The 9,489-nt window shown below is 35.4% G+C and overlaps 2 protein-coding genes across 2 annotated transcripts in view; one reads left to right on the top strand and one right to left on the bottom strand.

Moving 5' to 3' along the window:
• The window catches only part of LOC107470333 (uncharacterized), a 4,856-nt gene extending 2,380 nt beyond the window's left edge, over positions 1-2,476 (top strand). The window contains exons 3-4 of the mRNA XM_052255655.1: positions 8-330; positions 620-2,476. Of these exons, the coding sequence (XP_052111615.1) occupies positions 8-330; positions 620-1,733 (1,437 nt within the window). The 3' untranslated portion in view covers positions 1,734-2,476. The remainder of the gene's footprint in view (positions 1-7; positions 331-619) is intronic.
• A 2,088-nt stretch (positions 2,477-4,564) lies between these two features.
• On the bottom strand, positions 4,565-7,514 carry LOC107470349 (probable mediator of RNA polymerase II transcription subunit 26c). The gene is made up of 9 exons (XM_016089739.3): positions 6,375-7,514; positions 6,174-6,242; positions 6,021-6,103; positions 5,859-5,926; positions 5,703-5,752; positions 5,565-5,598; positions 5,330-5,460; positions 5,022-5,115; positions 4,565-4,914 (listed from the first exon to the last, which is right to left on the bottom strand). Exons 1-9 carry the CDS (start codon positions 6,840-6,842, stop codon positions 4,796-4,798), a joined length of 1,116 nt encoding a protein of 371 aa, XP_015945225.1. The 5' UTR covers positions 6,843-7,514; the 3' UTR covers positions 4,565-4,795.
• Between the last annotated feature and the right edge of the window lie 1,975 nt (positions 7,515-9,489).

Raw genomic sequence — 9,489 nt, 5'->3', positions numbered from 1 at the left:
TCAAGTAGACGAGACTATAAAACATTCTGAGGAGTCCAAGCTATCCGAACAGAACCAGAGTGTTATTCATGCCGAAGAGCCGAAAATATCAGATCAGGCGCCCATGTTATCTGAGCCAAACCAGATTGTTAGTCATTCTGTAGAGACCAAATTATGTGATCGGGACCAGACTGTTTCTCAGTCTGTAGAGGCCAACACATCAGAAGTGAACCAGAATGTTGGTCATTCTGACAAGCCCAAGTTATTTTTTAGAGATTCCTTTTGGAATTACATGGAATCTTTTGTTTTTACCACCCAAGGATCAGTTCTCGTCTCCCTGTCAACAAGCAGGTTGTTATGCATGGTAGTTTTATACAAATATTTTGAAAAATTACCCCTTTTGCTATGGATAACATCTTGTTTTTGTCTCGAAATCTTGATTAGTTCCCCGTATAAAATGAAAGTAACAAATCGATTGTATCATGATGTTTTGCTGTTGGAAGTTATGCTTTGATCTTTCTTCTTCATCTTTATTTTTTCTCCCTCCCCTGCCCGCCCAAAACGATGATCATCATGTAGGTAATAGCTAATCCTACTTGTTGAAAGAGTAAATTGTAATGCTACTATGTTTGTTTGTCAGGGAGGATTTGGCACAAAAATTACAAAAGGGCGGTCCTGCGGTTCTCAAGTCTCTCACTGAAAAGGATATTCTTCAACTGATTGATTTATTAATAGCAGACAAGAAATGGTTGGAAGTAAGCAGCTCCACAAACTACCCATTTAAGGTGACTCGACCAGTTCAGAAGAACTCATCTATGGGCCTTTCTCATGGTGCGAATGGCCTTCGATCTCTCTTTTTAAATAGAACATCACAGTCCAACCTGCAGAAATTACTTGAACATGATGCAGAGAAACACAATCAGAATACTCCTCATACTAGTGTTTTGAAACTTGCCACTGAAAAACTATATGCTGAGAGGTCTAGAAATGATATATTAGTAGACTGCCAAAAAGTTGTGGATGAAATATTGAGAATCCACCCAGAGGGATACAATATTGGTTGTTTCCGAAAACTATTTTATGAGATGTGTGGCTATCATATTAGTTTACAGAAGCTCGGTTATAAAAATTTGGCATCCTTATTGCAGACAATGCAGGGAGCTAAATTAGAGTCCACTAATATTTTTCCTTCAGATAGTGAATTGTCTGGTTCAGCTCCAAAGGATGATAGCATGGACTCTCCATGGGAAGAATTAGGTCCTATTTCTGCCAACAATTCTGACCAGAGTGATGTGGAGTCAGAATTAAGTAGGAATGCCAAAGAACTGGATACCTCAAAGTATCCTGATTATGAACCTGTTGGCTTAGATTATGATCCTTCTGAGTCTGAAGAAGATAGTAGCTGTTTAACTCAACCAGAAGAGCAAGGAAAGCCAAGATGTAATGAGCAAGACAGTTCTCTTCTCAAAGTTTTGGATTTCTGGCACTGTAGAAAGGAAGGAGAGAATAGTGCAAAGAATTCAGATAGTGTTGACATCTTTAATAATGATTCTCTGAAAAGGATTTTGAATCCATCGGGCGAGTCATCTCAGGGTGCCCTTTCCAAAATTCCTTCAGGGAACTATAAAGAGAAGCATAGTTCTCGAAAGAGCTATTCATTTGTAGCTGATCCACTTTTATCCCCGAAGGACAAACTGATTGATGGGATGCTTGATGGCTTCAAGAAAACAGATGAGTCTAAGATGCAAAATTGAGGAGTTAATGGTGTGAACTAGACCGGATTCTCATCACTCAGGATTACAGTCCCAGACTTTCCTTTTAGCACACATTGTAGTTTTAGCTGGCCATGGTACTAATAGTTTAATTGAGGATGATTCAAGAAGTTGGTGATTGCAATAGTTGATGGTGCAGCTATGGAAAATTCTTTTGGTCGGAACAATTATATTATTATATATGCTATTAGTTCTTGAGCTTAGCAATAAGTCACGTAGTTAACCCGGATGTAGTAAATAGGTAAAAAGTGATGAGTCCATTATATGCAGTATGCTATTGCTGTTGGAATAGATATCTGAGTTTTGATTTCTTGCGTGCTGTGTTGGCATGTGACCATATTATGGTGATGTCCCATACTTTTGAAGGGGCATGAGCCGTACAATGCGATGTTAAGTGTTAACCCATTTTTGTTCCCAAGAACTGTTTACATTAATTTGGAAATTGAGGATGGCTCGACGCTGTCATGATCCAAGTCAAACCCAAGCGCAACAATAATAGGATTCAGTCTTCGTTTTCTAATGATAACAAGCTTGACATGCAACGTGAAGTCAGTTTAAGGACTCCTTCCTTCCGTTTTGGTGGTAGTTTAAGGACTTAATAAATACTTGTTCATGACTTTCAAGAGTATCAGGCGGGTAAAAACATTTATACCCCCCTTAGATTGTCTCAGCCTATATGATAAAACAAACTGCTTTCTTATAAGTTTGCATTTGTGTAATTACCGAAAGCAAAATTGATGGATCTTTGATTAAAGATTAGAGGATATTGTTGCTAAGGTGTGAAAATTACAATTACACTAAATGAACAACTATGCTTAATATACAAACAAATTTTATAAATAATATAATCAAATTATAATCATATTTATATGAAACTTATTTTACATTTTACTGATTTTTTATGTTCAAGAAAAATTTGATGGCTCTTTTCTGTGAATAAATTTGATTATTTTGTTTCAAAAAAGTTATTTATTCTGTTATAGAAGTTGAACCATTTGGTAGTTAATTATTTATTAAAAACATATATGAAACATTATAAATATACACACAAATATTATAGCTAATTTGTTAATTATTGTTATTATTTATAAAATATTTTTGGCAACATTAACCAGTCCTCAACAATAACATCTTTTAATTTGGAAGAAAAGAAAAAGAAGATGGGGAGGGGGGAAGCAGCTAATCATCAATTGCTATAGTAATTAGTACGCATACAATGCTGTACGGGTGTTAAACATAAAAAGTAAAAACATTAACATCTGAGATAGGCATTCTCCCCTCTCCACTCCACATCCTGAAATTTTTCTCAATTCCTTTTACTGTTTCAAATAGCGGAAAAATATTCTTTCCCATTCCCATTCTCCGTAGGGAAATATATGATTTGATTTAACAAAGCTTTTGAAAAAATTCTTATGTTTTTTAAAAATCTAAGCTAATTTTATATTTGATAAATCAAAAAGATAATATGTTGTACTTACAACTTTTAAAAATTATGGAGGTTTTTGAAAATACTTAAGAAAGATATTTTTTAAAGTTGGATTATGTTTATTAAAATTTATTCTTATATTTATATTTGGTATAATCTTTTTAAATTTTAAAAATTATTTTTACTTATGCTAATCAAGAATCATTTTTAATTTAATTTTATGAAATATAAGTGCTACAACTTTTAAAAATTTATGTTTTAAAATAATTTTGATAAGCTATTTTCAATAAGTAAAAACTTTATTAAACAAATCTATAGTCCTAGAGAAACCCCACGAAAATTATTCATTTCAATAAAAACTGCATTAATGCTAGTATAATTAAGATGAAAATGAATTTAACATTTTTTAATTATGTCATATAAAAAAAATAATAAACGTCAAGTACACAAAACATAACTAAAATATACAATACAATTTTAAAACAAAAAAAAACATTATGCATACTAGACAATTCCTATTTAAAATACTTTTTAATCTTTAAGCATTAATATCTTTATCATGAAAAATATTACCATTTGAATTTTATTGTGTAACCTTTTTACTAATTTTTTCCCCCACTCTCATCCGGTCATCCCCATCTCCGAATATCCTCACTAATACCTACGCTTACGGATTTTATTTTCGTTGCTATCCCTAATTTGAGTTTTAATTTTAAGAGCAATCGTTAAATTCCCCTACACAAACGTTAACCTAAAAATATTGTGAGCTGATTGGTTTAGAAACGACTCAATCCGCCAGAAGGTAAAGTCTGCTATGAGTTTTTCTTAAAATCTGACATTTTAGGTGGCTTAAATTTCTTTTTTTGAAAAGCATTGGGAGCGAAGAGGAAGACTTTTTCATGGTTTGACGTACTTAACAAAACAACAGGAGCAGAGACAGGCCAATACCACAGAAGATCCAAGCACAGCTCATGTGAACAACCGAATCCTAAAAGACATGTTATGTGTTGCTTGACGTAAAGAAAAGAGCCACGTCGTGCGCACATGTCAACTATGCACTCTTAATAATCTCAACACATTAATTACAGAACCAACTAGGCTCTCACCTACCCAACCCGGTCCCGTGTAAAAACTGTTCATCACTTCTTGAGTCCTTGGCTGATGCTTTCAAAAACAGATGCCTACTATTCATTAACGCAACATACTTGAGACTTCACTCCAAAATTCCCATGGTTTTGTTATTAAATGTATTACTTGAATGATTAAAAACAACCCCTACTCCCCGACCCAAAAACGTTTCCGTTCCATACTACCCTGATTCCTGGCTCAGAAAATCATGTGCGCTTCAAAAAATTGGTTTCGTTAGTTCCCTCTCCAGGAAAAAAAATTATTTTGGAATTTCCTTTCTTTCTTTTCGTTGGTTATTATTAAGTAAATAGAAACCACAAGAAAAATAATAGGTTTGGGGATGAAAAATTCACAACGGGTGAAGCGGGTTTAGGAATTTTCATCCGGCATCACCCCACCCAACAAGGCACAAGCCCCTTCTTTTTCTTAAAACGTTACATGGCTGGCTAGTACCAAGAATCGAACATGGTAATTGGAATCACCATGACCATCACCAGTGCCTTCCCTGAGAACCGCCACTGCCTTTGTTCTTTCCAAAGAAGGCATTCTTGGGTTTTGACTTTGGTAACTCGTGGATGTCCATCACCTGAATCGTTCTTTGCTTTTTCGCTATACACAACCCCACACAACACACCAAACCACCCGTCAGTATATATACGTACTACTAGTACTATGGTAAGAAATTTTTTAAGAAACTATAGAAACGAGAATTCCACCATTTTCAGCCTCTTTGTAGTTCTCTTGAAGCCGCTTCCTTGCCGAAGCAAGCCTCTCCGCGTCAAAATCTCTATCTCTTTGTTCTCTCTGTCTCTGCAATTAATATTCAAAGCAACAACGTGTGGGTAAGAGATTAATAATAACACCCCCATATCTATGATGCTTTTTCCCCTACGCCCCACATTCATTGCTTTTCTTCGTTTTTTTTTTTATTTTATTTTCATACTCCGTGATGTTAGCAACAACATTTGGAGGGTTAAGACACTTCCAAAACGGTTATATAAAAACATAATAATCACAACTGTACATTTTGGAAGGCGATGGAAGGAGTAGGGACTGAAGGTGGCGGCGTTGGTTTTGGCGGAGCTTCTTTGCGGGGAATCACTTTTGGTTTTGGTTCTGCCTCTGAGGTGTTACGGTCAGACCCAGAACTTCCATCTGTGTCAGCATACAGAAGCAGAAAAGCATTATTGTTCGCCAAAATCCAAAACAACAGAGACACACACAAAAAGAAGATTTGAATAAGATGCCCAAGTACTCACTGTGTGGATTTGGCGAGTATGCAAAATCAGGAATCTGCAAAAAACAAATAAAAAGGAATTTCAAAATAGAATATTAATAACGCCAAACAGGGCCTTAAACATTACCATGATATTAAAAAAAAAAGGTCCAAAAAAGACCTGATGATGCCCGTTTTGGGTGGTTTTCAGCGGTGGAGAGTCCCCATCAGCTGCAAATGTAAATGCAACGCCAACAATTATCATCAAACACTTGGATTTCTAATTCCATAACTAGGAAAAATCTCCCAAAACATTTGAGTTGTGGTTTGGTTTTACCCATGAGAGAAGCTGTTCCACCCGGTTGATTCAACCTCACCCACTCATCCACAATTTCCTTCCACTTCCTGCAAATAAAACAGCTCAATCAAATCCACTGCAATTATGATAAGATTAATTCAATTTTGAAAATAAAAACAAAAGTAGTGTTTAATTAACAACCTCACAAGTAGCTTCACCAATCTGCGAACGTCATTGGAGGAATGCTTTCGCAACCGATTCACGTGCCTCCCAATGTCAGTCTCCTGCAAGGAAAAACCAAACATCGTTATACAGTAAAATAAAACTAATTCAAAAAAAAAAAACCTAAGTTACCTTTAACGCTTGGAATGTAATATCCATGTCTGCGAGATTTTGCAGCAGCTCCACCAACGATTCTTCAGACTGAGATAATTTTAAGTAAAAACAGAAAGAAAAAGGCAAAATAAGCTAAAAATGTATAGAAATTATAACTCATCTAACATGAAAAAGGCATAAAATAATATTTGAAGAAAAAAAGAACTGATTAATCAGCACCTGGTCGGGTTCTTCGAGCTGCTCTTTAATCTCTAGAATCTTCTTCTGCTCATCATCGAACAAGCCGCCGTAAGGATCCAAATCTTCACGGTCGTCTTCGGCGGCGTCGGCGTGGCCGTTGTCATCATCATCTCCGAGAGACTGCGGCGTTGAGGGAGAAACTGCAGCGGCGGCACCACGGCCACCACGACGTTGCTGGTGGTGGCTGTGTTGTCGCTGAGGGCTAGGGCTAGGGCTGAGGCGTTTCTTGATTTGGTAGCCATTGGACCTCAGGTTACGATCGCCGTCGCAGTTCCGGCACGGCAGAGGAGGTGTGGTGGCAGCGAAGATTCGTTCTATGATTCCATCCCTCCGTCGCCTCAGCTCATCACCGCAATCCAAGGAAGCGACGGTGATGGCGGTGTCGATGAAGAGCCAAACGTCAACGCCGGCAGTATCCAATATGGATCGGAAATCATCCAAATCCATATTCGGAAACTATAGTTTACTCAGAACCGAAAGAGAAGAAGATTCGTGAAACCGATAATCAATCAGAGAGTGGAGAGGTTGTTCAAGTGGTAGGAGAAGGAGAAGAAAACGGAAACAAAGGCGGAAAGAGAATCTGAGGAAAAAACGGTGGTTCTGTTTCAACAAAACGATAGGGTAGGGTGCGTAGAGAAGTCATGAGATAGATCGAAACGACAAGGGAACAAAAACGGCATAGATCTGAGGGATAGGGTGAGAGATCAGAGGAAAGCGGTGAAGAAAGGGTTAAAGGTTTGGTAGAAATACTTTGAATTGCGATTGATGGAAGGTCAAGTAGAGGATAATGGGTAACATAAACAAACACAAACACACACACTAGCAATCTAGCATACAGAACAGAAGAGGAACCAGTATATTCCAGGAAACAAAAACCCCTCTATTTTTTGCTATTTAATTTGATTTTTTTTTTCTCCTCCAAAAGGGCCCAAGGAGGTGAAGTGGCGAAGAGTAAGAATACAAATACAGATACGAATACGTAATACGTTGGGTGCGTTGCGAAGCTGTTTTCTATTTGTTTGCTTTGCTGTGGGCAAAGGCAATGCAATTTGCGCAAAGGGAGATGAACGGACCCAAACGAAGGAGAGAGGAAACACTACACTGCACACTCGTATTTTTTAGACTTCAAACTCCGCGCATCAGATTCAACTTCAACTTCAACCCTCTTTATTTTCTTTCCTTTTTATTTCTTTAAAAAATTACATATATTCCGCGTGGTCTCTACTCTACAGTTGCCACAATAATAATTGCAAGAATATTAGATGTGTGTTTTGTTGCCTAGTGCTTGGTCAGAATAGGTGCGTAGCAAATTTGGCCAGTGACATAGAGCCACGTAAGACTTGCTTCCTCCAATCACCACCTCCGCTCATTAACAAATGACCATCCACTATCTCTATAAGTGGGATTGGGAATGGATAAAGAAATTTATATTTTGTATTTTACCGTTTTCCCGATTATTTTTTAAATAAATTGATTATTTATTCATATATATCTTTTTAAAAATATTTACACTACCAATGAAATACTAATACATATCTTTCGTTCGTTATTATGAATAAGATAAATAAAAAATATTACATATTTACATGTATCTAATTGTTACAGAATTTTTTCGCAAATCAAAATTAAAGGAATTTTATTCGTTGCAAAATACTTGGGTTGATTTAATATCTAATTTTAAAACTAAATTTACTTCTTTTAGAGTATCAGTTTATACATCAAAGTATCTTTACTTTGTGAATGATGAAAGAAGAATTTTGCAAAATTGATCAATTATATAAAAAGAAATTAAAGTTGATTTATATAAAACCAAGCTACGTCAAACAAAATAAAAGAGATCTTTATAGAATCTCAAAAGTGTTAACTGAAAATGATGAAATTAATAAAATGCCAACGAAAGAAATTAATTTTGCAATGAAAGTAAATTGCATAATTATAAAATACAAAGTTTAAAAAAAAATACAAAGATAAAAAAAAATCTACAGAAAATTAACTCAAGATAAAGTATCAAAAAGTTACTAAGATGTGAGAGTTTGAAAGTTTGTTTTTGAAGAGAATTTCTAACTTTTGTTCATTGACATCCTATTCATTTATAGACTAGTTTGTCCAATCGTTTGACAACACCTCATTTTTTTCAAGGTAAATGTTATGGTGTCTATTACTTTGTATCTAAATTACTAAAAAAAGTAAATAAATAATATTTAATAAATTTTATATGATTTATTTTTTATTTTAAACATTTTATTTTTTACTTTAAAAGGGAAGTTAGGCAATTTATGCACCATAACAAAGACACCATAGAACTCACCTTTTTTTCAAATAGATTGCCAAATAATTGTTCGCACCCAATTCACAAGTCAACTATGCCTTCGACCTTGTTTTCGACACCTTTCGAGTCATAATGGACTTTGTCTTGTCGACAATCAAATTCATATCAATCGGATAACAAAATGCTCCCTAGAATCAATAGTTCAAAATCTGACTTAAATGATGAACTTATCGATTCTAATTTCTCGACCAATTCTTAATATATTTCATCAAACTGACCCTTGCAACTAGCACTATCTTGGTAACCGCTCCTTCTGTTATATCTTTTAAATGCATTATCTTTGTGCTTTCTCTTTGTTCAAAACTAAAACACCTCATCTTTTTAATTCTTTATAAAAATTCATTTCGACCTAAAGGGCCTTTCTGATTCCTCTATTTCATCTATTTTCTCCACACAACAATACCCAGTAATGTAAGATATAAGACTCTGAGATACCAGAGGCAATCCTATAACTTCATATCAAGCATAAGATTTAACTTGAAGCGTAACTAAATTTAAAACCATCACTTAAAAACCATAATGAAATAGGGGAATCTAACTTAGAAAATTTCTAAACTATTCGTTTCACCGCTGTTCCACAGCCTTCGCCAGCTTAACTGTCATGCGATGCCATCGTCACCGCCTTCTAAACCTCCTCAATCCCAGTAGAAAACACAATTAATACATACAAGTAAAACACAAGTAATTATCATGTATATCAAGTAATCCAAGAAGCAATTAAGCATGTTATATAATTAGGAAAACAAAGCAAGTCGGCAAAGAAAT

The sequence above is a fragment of the Arachis duranensis genome, chromosome 10 (assembly GCF_000817695.3).
Source record: "Arachis duranensis cultivar V14167 chromosome 10, aradu.V14167.gnm2.J7QH, whole genome shotgun sequence".
NCBI classification, from domain to species: domain Eukaryota; kingdom Viridiplantae; phylum Streptophyta; class Magnoliopsida; order Fabales; family Fabaceae; genus Arachis; species Arachis duranensis.
Note: the sequence above shows the minus strand (reverse complement) of the source record. Positions and strands in the feature narration are given on the sequence as shown.